General features: G+C 39.4%; 1 protein-coding gene across 1 annotated transcript in view; it reads right to left on the reverse strand.

Annotated features, from left to right (window-relative positions):
- dnah6 (dynein, axonemal, heavy chain 6) overlaps window positions 1-17,740 on the reverse strand; it is a 351,317-nt gene that overhangs the window by 310,448 nt on the left and 23,129 nt on the right. Inside the window, exons 5-6 of the mRNA XM_059974878.1 lie at window positions 10,787-11,054; window positions 2,680-2,814 (exon numbers count right to left, since the gene is read on the reverse strand). Of these exons, the coding sequence (XP_059830861.1) occupies window positions 2,680-2,814; window positions 10,787-11,054 (403 nt within the window). The remainder of the gene's footprint in view (window positions 1-2,679; window positions 2,815-10,786; window positions 11,055-17,740) is intronic.

A 17,740-nucleotide genomic window follows, 5' to 3' on the forward strand; every position in this document is an offset into this window, starting at 1 on the left:
CCTGAAATTTCTATGGAGTACAAGGGTTGCTGGTAGACGTTACATGCTTCTGCACATATAAAAACTTATGCCTAAATAAGTATTTTCTAGACATCTGCTTCCAAGTGAACAGTCCTCTTGAGATTTAGCTGCTAGAAGAAGGAGCAAAGAGAAAAGGGTTCATAACAGTAGCCTAAATCTCCTTATATTCTTCAGGCTGCAATCACTTTACCACAACCTCTGCGATAACACTTCAGAAAGTATTTAGTTCATTTGTGATTGATCTGTCAACTACTAAAGCCACAAATACAATATTGAAGCAGGGCAAGGCCCGAACTACTTCTCAAACATGGGTCTTAAATTTTATTCACCTGGTTTCATTCAAACTGTTTGTACCATGACCTTTCAATTTTGCCTGTGCATTTCAATATCATTGACAAACAAAGTCAACCACAAAGGACAGTCAAGGGTTTAATTTTATTTCTGAATTTTCATGTATCTGCCACATTAGTATTCAGAGAAACAAGGACTGTATCACCCAATGCTGTACAAAACAGACAGTGCACTAGTAGGCTTTCACAAGCATGCACAAAGCCTCCAGCATTAATACTGAAAAGGGATGTGAATTGAGCATTGTTTTGGCCAAGAATTCCAGCACGTAGAATAATAAAATCTGAAGCGTCATAGCATAGTGTATGTCACAACTCTAACTTCTAGTTGTTAGTTGAGTTCCTCAGCCTACCCTTTCACTAATCAGTGATCCCATATGCTCAAATATTCACCCATGCCTCTTCTCATTCATCTGTTTGCACGGCTCCTAGCATCTGACATTAAATCAATCCCAAGTAACAAGGCTATTAAAAATCACAAAATCCTGATCCCCTGTGACTTGTTTCCCAGCACTTCCTCTCCATTGGCCTCTCTCTCCAGCATCTTTTTCCCTTCGTGACCTATGACCATGCCCCCTAACCTAAATGTTTTCTTTTGTAACAAAGATCTTTGGGAATATTGGATCAATTTCCATGCATTACAGATTTGTGCAATGATAGGCCATCAAACAAATATCATATCATTTTTATTTTACACTTTTACAGCTGTCACTCATCTTCTAGGCCTAAAGTTTTACTGGGGCAAGAACATCAAAATTCCAAGAAGGAAAGGGTAGGTAGTTGAAAGCTTAAAGAGCACAGCTGCAGGCAATTATTTTTCAGATGTAAGAAACGTGGCAGCCATTTTGAGAACAGTAATGTCCTACTTACACCATGGTGATGATAGCTAGATGATCTGTTTTAAATATTGAACTGGACATTGAGAATGATTTCATGAAATCACAAAATCAAAACTAGACACAGAAGAAAACAGGCCCTTCTGCCTATTAAGTTCAATTGACTAACAGCTCCCTTCAGTATTCCCATTTTTATTTTCATAATTTTCTCATCAACTATTCATAGATTCTGCCACTCACCTACATTTTTCCTATAGTGTGTGACCATAATTTGTAACATTATAGAATATATTCAATCGCACTGAAAAATGAAGGCCAGCATCCTTATGCATTCCTAATCATGTTATCGACTGGCACCGTATCCTTCAAAGGTATTTGAACAGACGCATCAAGGTACCTCTGTTCCGCAATGCTCCATAGAATTGTTGGCAATGGTATACTCTATTCATTCATGGTGTATATTCTGGCTTGACTAATACTCGCAAAATGCATCACCTTATTTATGAGAATTAAACTCTTTCTGATACCCATCTATTTCCCATCACAATGATATCACCATTACCCTGTAACCTAAATCTACCCTAAATACTATCAATAACTCCACTAATGTTAGTATTATCTGGAAATTTTGTGATAATGTGTACTTGCATCTATATCAAATTATTCATGAGTATAATAAAATTGGGTGGTGTGGTGGAGATAAGTCTTTACCAAAGGATGTGTAAGGCACTCGTCCCCTCCACTGGCCTGCAGGTCACCCTTGGGTAAGGTGTAGCACCTGCTTAGCAACCCCGGCCCCCCAATCAAGATCATGTGAAGCCATGGGAGTAGGTCTATGAGCAGATGGTGCATATCGCATCCTGGTTATGCAACCAGGCAGACAATCTCTGAAGAGTATTGTTAATGGCTGGAGTCACACATTTTGTAAGACACTGCCCAGAAGGCTGCAATGGCAAGTCACTTCTGTAGAAAAATTTGGCAAGAACAATCATGGTTAAAGACCATGATCACCCATGTCATATGCCACGGCACTTAACTATACTCATGATGATTATTAAAAGCAAAAGACCCAACTCTAATTTCTGTGAACTCCAATAGTTACAGGCATCCAGTCAATGGATCCAAAGTTGTGCTGGATTGAAAGACAGGGGATGATGGTAGAGAAAGCCAGGATAACCTTTGATCCAATTTGCTGACTTGCCCTGGATTCCATGGGCCCAGAGCCTCAAATGAGATATTGTCAAAGGCTTTTAGCTAATGATTCAAACTGTTCCTTCCCTTAATGTTGAACTCCACGTAATATAATGAAATAAATGTTATCACAGACTTAAAATAATTCATTTCAGCCTCTTAATATGTCTCTTAATCATAGCCCACAGAAGGTAATAATGACTGGGAAATTGTGGTCATATCAAAAACTTTTTAAAAGTCATATAAAAGCACATCAGATAGCATTTCAGATGTTTATACATTACCTCACTAAGTTGTTGAGATTGAATTGACTTGAACTCTTCCAGGGTATACATGTGTCCTTTGTTAATTTTACAGAGAGCCATGTCACTAATGCGATAACACATATCTCTGATGTTGAGAAGTGCGGGTCTCAAGGACTTTATGAACGAGAAATACAAGTTTTGAGAATTACAAGCACACAGTTAAATCAAACAGAATGAGATTTTGTTTTGCTTGGAGTTTTACATATACAGAAAGGTGCTGGAAAGGGCCAGCATAATGAAAGATCCCACACAGGGATTCAGAGCAACAAATATTTGTTTCCCTTACTCTTGTGTACTAGAAATGACATTAAACCATACTGAATCATAAATATACAGTGGATTCTGGTTAATTGGGGCAGCCACTTATTTGGGCTAATTGTTAAAAAACCAAGAAGTAATTGAGAAAGTAGCTGGAATTCCTTTTGTTTATTTTGGACACAATGCCATTTAATTTAGGCAGGGGACTATTTCTGAACAGCTTCTAACTAGTGTTAGTCATATGCACTTGCACAGCTGTTGGACACTAAACTGTGCTTAAAGTGAACAGATTTAAATAGCTTCAATGACATGTGCTTCTTTTCAAAAAGCAGTGATTTTTGTCACTAGTACTTGGTGAGAAATAATCAGTAAGACAATTCAGAACTGTTTTGCTCACAGCATTTTCAAGCATTCAAGCTTGGAGATAGCAGAAACAGCCAGGAATGAAAATGAAATCATTTCACCACTTCAACAAGTTAGGCACTACAAAGAATTTGAAAGATTTGACAAACATCTTGAATGCTACAATGAAAATGAAGATTTGGAAGATGCAATTGTCAAAAGGATTGCATGAAGGCAATCCATTATCTACACTAGATGTCTACGCTGATTTTGTTCATTTATAGTCAATCAAAAGAACAAGGCAGCATACACTGGATTAATTCCTCTGAAAACAACTATTAGGAACTAATAAACAGTTTCATAGTACTGTAGTAGTATTGATAGTGTCCCAATTAGTTCTTAGTTAAATAGTAGTATATCTTTTTTATACTCTTAACTATTTCAATGAAACTTCAGCTATTGAAGCAGCAACGTAATTGGGCCAAAATGTACTGATCCAGATGTATCCCAATTAACTGGAATCCACTGTATTTTCAATAAATAATTAAACTGAAACATGTAAATTTTATCAAAAGACCTTTTCTTTTACATAATTATCAAAATACAATTATGTTCTATGAAGTTTTATATTTGAAAATGCTTTCATTGTTCTAAGCTATCACTGTACTCTGTAGGGTTAGAAGCATTAAATAAGGCAGCAACAATGACTTATTATACACTAAAAATAGAAAGACATGCAGAAGTACATAAGTACAAATCCAAACAAAATTTTGGGAGCTATGAAGAGGATGGTCAAAAAAATACAACTGTAGGAGTGTTGACAAAAAGCGACATGAGTGTAATTACTTCTAGCGGACACTTTATCGAACTCAGCAGCAAATGGCAAGGTCGTATATAAGAAAAAAGCCCTGCCCCCAAAACGTAATAACATACAATGTAACATGTAACATACACAGAGAACTTAACCCTTAACAGTCTGGGTGAATTCTGCCTACTGAAATTAAGGAGTCCCAACACAACTCACAGCACAAAGGAGATGTGACTTCTATAATCTCCAAAATTCAAGTAGGAACGCATTTTACTACAAAACACAATTTTGTCATTTCCTAAAAATAACTAATCAGGATCTCTATATAAATTCCAGTATGTATTTCTTAATATAACTCCAGATCTTGTCAGGACATGAGAACCTGAGTTATAGGGGAAGTCTGTATAGGTTAGGACTTTATCCCAAGAGTGTAGGAGAACAAAGGGAGATTTTATAGAGGCATACAAATATTTGAGAATTTATTTTACTGTACTTCCTTTTCGAATGTACTTAATATTGTGGCTTCCTTTGCCTCCTGCTTAGAGAATTCCAAATGTTCATCACCAACTAGGTGAAAAAGAAAACTCTCCTTATCTCAGTTCTAAATGGCATACCTTTTATCCTGTGCTTCTAACCCCCAGTCCTGATCTCCATCATAAACATTCTCTCTGCATTTAGGTATCTATGAATTCCCTTCTCATTCTTGTAAATGCCAGTGAAAATAAGCTTAATCAAGCAGATCTCATACATTTGTCTTTCCATTTCAGAAAACTGCATTGCTTTCTTTCCACAGCAAGAGTGGTCTTCCTCAGATTAAGAGAACAAATTATGTACAATATTTCAGATGGGGTATCACGAAGGCCCTGAACAGCTACATAAAGCTATTTTTCTCCTGTACTCAAATCCTCTTGCAACGAAGCCCACACACCATTTGCTTTCCTAACAGCTTACTGCACCTGAATGCTGGCTTTCAGCAAAATGGTATACAAAGGCACCCGAGTGCCTTTCCTAGTCTATTATAAATCAAACAAAATACTGTTTACCTTTCTGTGTGTTTCTGAATGAAATCTCACATTTATCAATGTGTCTATTCCATGTTGTATTGATTATGCCCACTCACCCTGTTTATTCTAAATCAGATTAGAGTCTCTTTATATCTTCTTCACAGGTTAGATTCAGCCCTGCTTCACTCATATAGTGTTGGATGTAACTCAAAAAATTTGTGTAGTTCTCTCATTCACCTCACAGAGATACACTGTGGATAGCTTGGCCCAAGCAATGATCCCTGCACCACACCACTGATCTCTGCCAGCAAACCAGAAAACAACCAATTTATTTTTACTCTTTTTCTGTCTGTAACCAATTCTCAACTCATGGAAGCACATTACTCTTAATCCCACATGCTTTAAATTTGCACACATGAGGAGTCACATCAAAAGCCTTATGAAAGTTCAAATGCACCAACCAACCAACCAACCAACCTCATCCACTGGTTTTTCCTTGTTTATACTATCTCAAAACAGTCGTTTCAGGAAGATAGGGCTTGTCAGCCATGATTGGCAACTCACCTAGGAGAAGGAAAACTCTGATCCAAAACCTTTGCTGCTTTGCATTCATGGGGAAGGCTTTGAGAGTAAACACCAAGGAAACATTTAGAGCTGGAGTCCTTAAATCAGTCCTACACTAAGTTCAATGCTGACTGGCAACTCATGCAATGCTTCTGGCGCCTAACTGTATCAGTCTTGGCTGTTCGTTTGGATGCATCAGATGCGTAGGAAATCCTGCACCTCCAAGCGATATTTATGCCTAATACCAGGAAAACATTTGTAACCTGCATCAGCCATTGAAAAAACATCTGACTTCCAGATTATCAAATCCTCTTTAACTGTACTTATGATCACTGGGACCAATTTTGCAGCTCTCTATAGATTTGCTTGACAGCATTTCTTTCAGGTGTCATCACACTTACTGACACTGAAAATAAAATATCAGTTTATACTCCCACTCAGCAGAGGGAGTGGCAAGCCTTGGTTTCTGCAAAGCCTTCCTTTTCTTTCTATTCTTCCTGGTCCTCCTTTGATTCCTTTCAAGTGTAACTATGGAATGAGCAAACTTTAAAATATGTTACCAATATAGCTCTAAATTTCTCATATATGTGAGATGGACGCAGTTAGTGATTGAGTCAGAAAATCTGAATTTGAGCCGTTGGTGGTATTTCCTACATAAATGGTTTATGAAACTAGCAAAAGAGTACACCTTATTCATGGGACACAGCCCAGTCTAGATTGCTGACACAGTAAGTTTGAGTACTTATTTCCATGTGTTCCAGATTTTCTTCAGACAGAGGAGATTATTCAATAGCCATGATGCAATCCCATCCCTTGGCCAATTTTCCTTGCAACTTATTCTCTCCACATACCCATTAATTCTGCCCTAAGGGCAATTTACAGTGGCCTGTAGTGTGAGGTAAATGGAGCATCCAGTGTGAACTCTACACCGACAGCACCAGAGGACATGGCTGAACCCAAGGCAATGGTGATGTGAAGAAGTAATTCTACTATCAGCACCATTGTATTTCATTGACAGTGTACTACCACACTCATGGAGGAGCCATGAAAAGTCCTTGGCAGGTGGGATTAAAGAGAATCCTACGGCATTCAGTATATCGGATCAAAAGCGAGACAATAACTGGCAGGCTGGTGCTTCAAGGAAGAGGGTGTGGATGAGGTCTTAAATGAAGTTACTTTGCCAAGACTAAGGATACGGGGATCAGATGAAAGTGGCACTTGCTAATTTGCTAGAGCATTTCAGGATAATAAATAAGGTAGTGTTGAAGAACAAAGAGGTGAATAAGTGCCTGTGCCTGATGAGATATACACAGATAATTGAGAGATGCAAAATATGAGATTGCTGAGGCCTTGATTAATGTTCTCTCTAGCCACAGGCAAGGTTTCAGAGGACTGACAAGTAACTAACATTTCATTATTCCAGAAGGGCAATAGAGATAATTTTGATATGTTTAAACTGGTGAGTCTCATGTTAGTGGTCAGGAAGTTACTAGAGAAGATTCTGAAGTTTTTTTTATAAACATTTGGAAAATTTTAGCCTAAATTAGGGGCAGCCAGAAACTTGTGCAAGTCATGTCTTATTAACTTGATTGAGTTGTTCAAGGGGGTGACAAGGTGCTTGATGAGGGTATAGTTATGGATGTTGGATTTTATTAAGGCATTTGACAAAATCCCTTATGGGAGGCTCACTCAAAAGATTAAAATGCATGGAATCCATGATGAAGTAACTGTTTGGCATCAGAATTGGTTTGGCCATAAAAGACAGAGGATAGACATTGATTGGACATCTGTGGCAAGTGGTGTTCTATACAAATCTGTAATAGGAACTCTGCTGTTTGTGATAAATATAAATGACATGGATGGAAACATAGATGAGTATGAGTAGATTAGTAATTTTCCAGAGGATACAACGATTGGTGAAATTATAGATAACATAGAAACTGGCAAAGTTTATAGGTCAATTGCAGCTATGGACAGAGAGATGGCAGATGGAGCTTAACCTGGGCATTTGTAAAGTGTTGCACTTTGAGAAATCAAATATAGAGAAACAGTACACTGCTAATGGTAAGACCCTTACTAGTACTAATATGTAGGGGATAAACACAAGAGGTTCTGCAAATGTTGGAAATCTTAAGCACCACACACAAAATGCTGAAGGAGCTCAGCAAGTCAGGCAGCATCTATGGAAGGGGAGTAAATGATCAATGCTTTGGGCCGAGACCCTTCATCAGGACTCTCAAAATGTGCTGCAGAGGGATAGCTCACCAAGTCCATAGCTCAGTGAAAGTAGCTACATGGGTTGATAGGGTGGTAAAGAAGGAATATGGTGTGCTTACTTTTATTAGTCAAGTAACTGAGTTAAAGAACATAGAATAGTACAACACAGTACAGGCCCTTCAGCCCACAATGTTGTGTCGACCCTTAAATCCTGCCTCCCATATAACCTCCAACTTAAATTCCTCCATATACCTGTCTAGTAGTCTCTTAAATTTCACTAGTGTATCTGCCTCCACCACTGACTCAGGCGGTGCATTCCACACACTAACACTCTCTGAGTAAAAAAAAACTCAAAAAAACTCAGAGTTAGGAAGTAATGTTGCATCTTTATAAAACTCCAGTTAGGCTAAATCAGGGTATTGTTGCCCAATTATACAAAGGATGTCAAGACTTTGGAGAGAGATCAGAAAAGGTTTACCAGGATGCTGCCTGGATTAAGGGGCATGTTCTATGAGGTTGGACCAATTTTGGTTGTTTTCTCTGGAGTGACAGAGGCTGAGGGAAGATTATATATAGGTTTATTAGATTGTGAAAGGCATATGTATGGTGGACAGCCAGCAACTTTTTCCCAGGGGTGAAATGTCTAATATCCAAGGGCAGTTAAGATGAGGGCAGGTAAGTTCCAATGAAAAGTGCTGAGCAAGCTTTTTATACAGAAAGTGTTGGGTGCCTGGAATGGTGGTGGAAGCAGATACAACAGCAACTTTCAAAACACACATGAATGTGCAGGAAATGGAATGATATATTCAAGATATAGGCAGAAAGGTTTAGCTTAGTTGGGCATTTGATTACTAATTTAATTAGTTCAGCACAACATTGTGGGATAAAGGACCTGCTCCTGTGCTATACTGTCCTATGTTCTATAACCAATGCCTGTTACAATTGATTGGCACAGAGCTGAATTATTACAAATTTGGGTGCATGTGGACAAGTTGATTATTATCATGAACTCAGCTGCTAAAAAGTCAGTGGAGGATTGGAGATCACTGATGATGATAGTCTGCTAAAGTCCAATTTACCTCCTCTCAGATAACTTGCAGCTTATTTCATAATACTTTCATAATACATAATAAGCTTATTTCATAAGCTTATTTCATTTTAAAAAGGGTTCTAGAAGTAAGCTTAGCAATTATAGACCTGACAGTTCGACATCAGTGGTGGGTAAATTAATGGAAAGTATTCTTAGAGATAGTATTTATAATTATCTGGATAGACAGGATCTGATTAGGAGTAGCCAGCATGGATTTGTGTGTGGAAGGTCATGTTTGACAAACCTTATTGAATTTTTTGAAGAAGTTACAAGGAATGTTGACAAGGGTAAGGCAGTGGATGTAGTCTATATGGACTTCAGCAAGGCCTTTGACAAAGTTCCACATGGAAGGTTAGTTAAGAAGGTTCAGTCGTTAGGTATTAATGCTGGAGTAATAAAATGGATTCAACAGTGGCTAGATGGGAGATGCCAGAGAGTAGAGGTGGATAATTGTTTATCGGGATGGAGGCCGGTGACTAGCGGGGTGCCTCAGGGATTTGTTTTGGGCCCAATGTTGTTTGTAATATACATAAATGATCTGGATGATGGGGTGGGAAATTGGATTAGTAAGTATGCCGATGATACTAAGGTAGGAGGTGTTGTGGATAATGAGGTGGATTTTCAAAGCTTGCAGGGAGATTTATGCCGGTTAGAAGATTGGGCTGAACGTTGGCAGATGGAGTTTAATGCTGAGAAGTGTGAGGTTCTACATTTTGGCAGGAATAATCCAAATAGAACATACAGGGTAAATGGTAGGGCATTGAGGAATGCAGTGGAACAGAGAGATCTAGGAATAACAGTGTATAGTTCCCTGAAGGTGAAGTCTCATGTAGATAGGGTGGTGAAGAAGGTTTTTGGAAAGCTGGCCTTTATAAATCAGAGCATTGAGTACAGAAGTTGGGGTGTAATGTTAAAATTGTACAAGGCATTGGTAAGGCCAAATTTGGAATATTGTGTACAGTTCTGGTCACCGAATTATAGGAAAGCTATCAATAAATTAGAGAGAGTGCAGAGACGATTTACTAGGATGTTACCTGGGTTTCAGCACTTAAGTTACAGAGAAAGGTTGAACAAGTTAGGTCTCTATTCATTGGAGCGTAGAAGGTTGAGGGGGGATTTGATCGAGGTATTTAAAATTTTGAGAGGGATAGATAGAGTTGATGTGAATAGGCTGTTTCCATTGAGAGTAGGGGAGATTCAAATGAGAGGACATGATTTGAGAGTTAGGGGGCAAAAGTTTAAGGGAAACACGAGGGGGTATTTCTTTACGTAGAGAGTGATAGCTGTGTGGAATGAGCTTCCTGTAGAAGTAGTAGAGGCCAGTTCAGTTGCGTCATTTAAGGTAAAATTGGATAGGTACATGGACAGGAAAGGAGTGGAGGGTTATGGGCTGAGTGCAGGTAGGTGGGACTAGGTGAGATTAAGAGTTTGGCATGGACTAGGAGGGCCGAGATGGCCTGTTTCCATGCTGTGATTGTTATATGGTTAAATGGTTAATACTTCTACTATTAACAATTGAGCTTTTTTTTAAGAAGAGTTAACAAATTAGAGATCTCTGAGGAGGTAACTAGCAGGATAGCTTAAGGAGAGTTAGGGATATTACCATTTTGGATATCTAAATGGCATTTGCTAAGGTGCACATAAAAAAGCTTCTGCAGAGAAATGTCCTCTGAAGTACTTACCTGTGAAATAGTTACATAAAATGTGAAGTAGAAAGCATTACAATCTACATTTAAGAAGATACAAAAGCTTAGGAAAGCATATGATTGGTAAATTAACTTGCATTAAAAATGTAATACTCACTGGGTTCACAATGAAAAGGTTTTCTTGCAATGTTCTGCGGCAGCTGTTGATTTTTTTTGAACGTACGTTTTTTTGCCACACAGTAAAGGCCTTCCATTTGCGAAAACGTGCAAAGACTGGTATCTTTGTAAGTTTTTTATGATACAAATATTCTTGTTCCCAACGGTCCAGATCTATAAAGTCAATACCCTCACTTCTCATGTGCAGAACACCATCCTGACTGATGGTATAATAGTCATTTATGTTGACATCCTCATAGGCAACAACACTAAAAAAAATAAATATTTGGTTCAATAAGGTGACACTGACAATAATTATTATTTTTGCTAATATCATATCTCCCCTTTTATTATACATTGATCAGATTTTTTTAAACAGTCCAATTCTGGAAGCCTCAGATAATTTGTATGCACAATGGTTCAATCAGCACTTAAAAAAAATGTCAAAATGTCATATGGGACTCTTCACTAAAATGACAAAACATTAATTATTCTATAGTTTGCTGTAATATGTTACTTAATCATATGCACATTTTATTTGAATATTTTATTTCAGAACTATTCTATTTTCTGTATTTCAAGCATTATTTTGTCCAAATCATTTATTGGGCCTCTAACTATATACTGCCGATTAAACATTTCTTCTGAAAATTAAGCAAAAGTCTCTACATTAATCCCTTTTTCAAAACTATGTAAATTAATCATTTCTTCTTTTGAAAATGACAAGCATTTATCCGAAAAAAAGAAGTTACTTCCCCCATCTTCAAGCCATTTTCATCTTCAACAGCACAGAAATTCTTCTCATTCAGATAACATACATATATATGATTTCTATATAGACAGAATACTGAGTGATGTTTGCTTTGTGCATATAATGTCTGAATGTTGCCTTACATTTTGCCATGCCAGATTTGGATTCAAAGTGCCATAACAGGTCAGGACATATGAGATTCCTCAAATATCCAAATCAAAATTCTAATTCTTTCCATGATCTATATAAAAAGCTATATATGGGATGAATTCCAGAAGATGCAGTAGATCTATTTTTACTAAGTCTTCAGTGGCCTCATCAATAGTCAACAAGAAACTCTTCAAAAGGAGGCCAGGAAATTGTCAGTTTTAGTTTTCTGCAACTAAAAGCTGATCTATAAACAACAACACACACAACATGCTGGTAGAACACAGCAGGCTAGGCAGCATCTATAGGGAGAAGCACTGTCGACGTTTCGGGCCGAGACCCTTTGTCAGGGCTAACCGAAAGGAAAAATAGTAAGAGATTTGAAAGTATTGGGGGAGGGGGGAAATGCGAAATGATAAGAGAAGACCAGAGGGGGTGGGATGAAACTAAGAGCTGGAAAGGTGATTGGCAAAAGTGATACAGAGCTGGAGAAGGGAAAGGATCATGGGACGGGAGGCCTCAGGAGAAAGAAAGGAGGTGGGGGAGCACCAGAGGGAGATGGAGAACAGACAAACAACTAAATATGTCAGAGATGGGGTAAGAAGGGGAGGAGGGGCATTAACGGAAGTTAGAGAAGTCAATGTTCATGCCATCAGGTTGGAGGCTACCCAGCCGGTATATAAGGTGTTGTTCCTCCAAACTGAGTTTGGATTCATTTTGACAGTAGAGGAGGCCATGGATAGACATATCAGAATGGGTATGGGATGTGGAATTAAAATGTGTGGCCACTGGGAGATCCTGCTTTTTCTGGTGGACCAAGCGTAGGTGTTCCACGAAACGGTCTCCCAGTCTGCGTCGGGTCTCACCAATATATAAAAGGCCACACCGGGAGCACCGGACGCAGTATACCACACCAGCCGACTCACAGATGAAGTGTCACCTCACCTGGAAGGTCTGTCTGTGGCCCTGAATGGTGGTGAGGGAGGAAGTGTAAGGGCAGGTGTAGCACTTGTTCCGTTTACAAGGATAAGTGCCAGGAGGGAGATAGTAGGGTTCCCCTTGTCCTTACTTACCACCCCACCAGCCTCCAGGTCCAACATATAATTCTTCGTGACTTCCGCCACCTCCAACGGGATCACACTACCAAACACATTTTTCCGTCCCCCCCCCCCCCCCCACTTCTGCTTTTTGCAGGGATCGCTCCCTACGCGACTCCCTTGTCCACTCATTCCCCCCATCCCTTCCCACCGATCTCCCTCCTGGCACTTATCCTTGTAAACGGAACAAGTGCTACACCTGCCCTTACACTTCCTCCCTCACCACCATTCAGGGCCCCAGACAGTCCTTCCAGGTGAGGTGACACTTCATCTGTGAGTCGGCTGGTGTGGTATACTGGGTCCGGTGCTCCCGGTGTGACCTTTTATATATCGGTGAGACCCGACACAGACTGGGAGACCGTTTCATGGAACACCTACGATCGGTCTGCCAGAAAAAGCAGGATCTCCCAGTGGCCACACATTTTAATTCCACGGCCCATTCCCATTCTGATATGTCTATCCATGGCCTCCTCTATTGTCAAAATGAATCCAAACTCAGGTTGGAGGAACAACACCTTATATACCGGCTGGGTAGCCTCCAACCTGAAGGCATGAACATTGACTTCTCTAACTTCTGTTAATGCCCTTCTTCCCCATCTTAACCCATCCCTGACGTATTTAGTTGTTTGCCTGTTCTCCATCTCCCTCTGGTGCTCTCCCCCCCCTTTCTTTCTCCCTAGGCCTCCCGTCCCATGATTCTTTCCCTTCTCCAGCTCTGTATCACTTTTGCCAATCACCTTTCCAGCTCTTAGCTTCATCCCACCCCCTCCGATCTTCTCCTATCATTTTGCATTTCCCCCCCTCCCCCCACTACTTTCAAATCTCTTACTACCTTTCCTTTCGGTTAGTCCTGACTAAGGGTCTCGGCCCGAAATGTCGACAGCGCTTCTCCCTATAGATAATGCCTAGCCTGCTGTGTTCTACCAGCATTTTGTGTGTGTTGTTGTTTGAATTTCCAGCATCTGCAGATTTCCTCGTGTTAGCTGATCTATAAACTCACCCCACAACCCAATACCAATCTGCTCAACAGTTACATCCACTGTCTTGAAAGCTGACCTGCAAGATGTAAAAGCCATTCAATTTCCCACCATGCCTAACCAGAAAGCTGGAGGGACAGACTGCTACAACTCAATAGCCAACAGCATAAAGACAATAGCCAAATTTAGATCTGACTCAAAGGAGCATAGAGAAGGCATGATCTGTCAACTTTGCACTCATTTCAAGTGTATATTTACCTTCTTCTTTTGCAGTAGTTCATTAGAAACTAAAAAGAACTTCAACAACTCAGCACTGGGTGTCAAAATGAAACTTAAAAGACAACTACATCTCAAAAAATTCAGAACAATTATTCAATCTATAAATTGGCAAGTCAGAGAAATATAACTCTGAAACAGAAAATAGTTTTAAATAGTCAAATGTAGATAGAAAAGTTGGGAAGTATAATGTAGCAACAGATTTAGGCATAAGGTGCAAAGAGCATGACCGGCTTTGATTAGGGCCAAAAAAAAGCACAATGGAGAGCACAGTACAACTGGTGGTCAGAAGATAATTTTGAATAATATTAGTGAAGCTAAACCATTTATTTCCTCAACAAATTCCTGACAGGCCTTGGATCTGACTTCACATATGTGCCTTTGCCTCACGTATCTCAATGTGCAATTGTATGACAGGAACCAGCAGGGTCAAAACACTATAAATAAAAGTTTGAAGTTGATGAACTTTATAATGAAAAATATTCAGAGGTGTATAGCATTTAAAGGCTGGATATAGTGTGCTGCATACTGAATATACTGTGCTATAGGAGAGGAGTTCTTTTCCAAGAGTGAAGATGAGAATTTGTCTTCCAAAGAACGAAAGAAATTAAAGACTTACTGAAGACTGGATAATAGGTAATAAGCCTGAAAACAAAGATGATGTTAGAGTTTAAAGGTACATTGGCTTTGGTAGTGACAGGTAGCTGTCTACTTAGGCCCACATCCAGGAGATGACCCATGTATAATGCATGTGGAAAAATAAATTTTTACCTAATGTATTCTGGCTTCACTCAGATAATTAGGTATCACTGGAGTGTTTCACAAGGTGTGTTCAAACACAGAGGTTAAAAACGTAATGAGAAGCACGATAAAGGTCAATGCATTACCACTGTTGTCTCAAAGAATATAATTTGTAACTTTGAGGAAGGTTGTTGAAGATCAAGCAATTTTGAGAAATAAGAGAAATAGCCATAGAATTCAAAATCATGCAATAAGTTCAAGGACTTTGGTGAATGTAGATGAAGGAGTCACTAATAGGGAGAGTTCAGAGGTAAAGTTCTTGAACAGAAAAGAAATGCAACCTCCCAAATTAAACAGTTTAAACTTTTTTTTTAGCAAATTTGAATAACAAATGCAAAAATCTTCATCAAATGGCCTAACTACTAACACTCTGTCTGTGCATGGGTGACCATAATTATAGGAGCAGAAATAGGCAATTTTGCCCATCGATCTTCTCTGCCATTTCATCTTGGCTGATCCATTTCCCTCTCATGCCCAATCTTCTGCCTTCTCCCTGTAACCCTTCATGCCCTGACTAGTCAAGAATCTATCAACTTCTCCCTTAAACGTACCCAATGACTTGGCCTCCTCGGCCACCTGTGGCAACAAATTCCACAGATTCACCACTCTCTGGCTATAGAAATTCCTCCTCATTTCTGTTCTAATGGTATATCTGAGCCCGTGCCCTCTAGTCCTAGACTTTCCCACCATAGGAAACCTCTTCACATCCAGTCTATTGAGGCCTTTCAACATTCAATAGGTTTCAATAAGATCTTACCTCATTATTCTGAATTCCAGTGAGTACAGGTCCAGACCCATCAAACCTCCTTTGAACTCTTTTTACGTCAGCACATGCTTTCTTAGATAAAGGGCCCAAAACTGCTCATAATACTCCAAGTGAAGCATCACCAATGCCTTATAAAGCTTCAATATTACATCCTTGCTTTTATATTCTAGTCCTCTTGAAATGAATGCTAATATTTGCCTTCCTCACCACTGACAAACTGCAAATTAAGAAATCCTGCACAAGGACTCCCAAGTCCCTTTGCATTAATGATTTCTAAATCTTCTCTCCATTTAGACAATAGTCTATTCTTTTATTTCTTCCACCAAAGTTCATGACCATATGCTACCTGACACTGTTTTCCATCTGCTACTTCTTAGCCTATTCTCCTAATCTGCACGGGTCCTTCTCAGCCTCTCTACCTCCTTAACACTACCTGCCCCTTCCCCTATCTTTGTATCGTCACAAACTTGGCCACAAAGCTATCAATTCTGTCATCCAAATTATTGACATATAACATAAAAAGAAATTATCCCAACACAAGTCACCAGCAACCACCAGAAAAGTCACCCAGAAAAGGCTCCCTGCTTCCTGCCAATCAGTCAATGCTCTATCCATGTTAGTATCATGAGCTTGTAGCTTGTTAAGCAGCTTCATGTGTGACACCTTGTCAAAGGCCGCCTGAAAATCCAAGTACATGATATACACTAATTTTCCTTTGTCTAAACTGCTTGTTATTTCTTCAAAGAATGCCTTCAAAGAATTCCATCAGACATCAGGCAAGGTTCCGCACGGAAGGTTAGTTAGGAAGGTTCAATTGTTAGGTAATAATATTGAAGTAGTAAAATGGATTCAACAGTGGCTAGATGGGAGATGCCAGAGAGTAGTGGTGGATAACTGTTTGTCAGGTTGGAGGCTGGTGACTAGTGGTGTGCCTCAGGGATCTGTATTGGGTCCAATGTTGTTTGTCATATACATTAATGATCTGAATGATCATTATAAATTGGATTAGTAAGTGTGCAGATGATACTCAGGTAGGAGGCGTTGTGGATAATGAAGTAGGTTTTCAAAACTTGCAGAGAGATTTAGGCCATTTAGAAGAGTGGGCTGAATGATGGCAGATGGACTTTAATGCTGATGAGTGTGAGGTGCTACGTTTTGGTAGGAATAATTCAAATAGGATATACATGGTAAATGGTAGGGCTTTGAAGTCCTCAGTAGAACAGAGTGATCTAGGAATAATGATGCATCATTCCCTGAAGGTGGAATCTCACGTGGATAGGATGGTGAAGAAAGATTTTGGTATGCTGGCCTTTATAAATCAGTGCATTGAGTATAGGAGTTGAAATATAATGTTAAAATTGTACAAGGCATTGGTAAGGCCAAATTTGGAGTGTTGTGTACAGTCCTGGTCACCGAATTATAGGAAAGATGTCAACAAAATAGAGTACAGAGAAGATTTACTAGAATGTTACCTGGGATTCAGCACCTAAGTTACAGGGAAAGGTTGAACAAGTTAGATCTTTACTCTTTGGAGTGTAGAAGGTTGAGGGGGGACTTGATAGAGGTATTTAAAATAATGAGTGAGATAGATCAAGTTGACATGGATGGGCTTTTTCCGCTGAGAGTAGGGGAGATTCAAACAAGAGGACATGATTTGAGAGATAGGGGGCAAAAATTTAAGGGTAACACGAGGGGAAATTTCTTTACTCAGAGAGTGGTAGCTGTGTGGAATGAGCTTCCAGTAGAAGTGGTAGAGGCAGGTTCGGTATTGTAATTTAAAGTAAAATTGGATAGGTATATGGATAGGAAAGGAATGGTGGGTTATGGGCTGAGTGCGGGTCAGTGGGACTAGGTGAGTTTAAGCGTCGGCATGGACTAGAAGGGCCGAGATGCCCTGTTTCCATACTGTAATTGTTATATGGTTAAGATTTTCCTTTAAGGTAACCATGCTGACTTTGGCATATTTTATCATGTGCCTCCAAGTACCCTGAAACCACATCCTTAATAATTGACTCCAACAATTTCCTAACCACTGAGGTCAGACTAACTGGCCTTTAATTTTCTTTCTAATGCCTCTCTCCCTTCTTGTAGAGTGCACTGACATTTGCAATCTTCCAGTCATCCAGAACCATGCCAGAAT

Source organism: Hypanus sabinus, chromosome 7 (assembly GCF_030144855.1).
Source record: "Hypanus sabinus isolate sHypSab1 chromosome 7, sHypSab1.hap1, whole genome shotgun sequence".
NCBI lineage: Eukaryota > Metazoa > Chordata > Chondrichthyes > Myliobatiformes > Dasyatidae > Hypanus > Hypanus sabinus.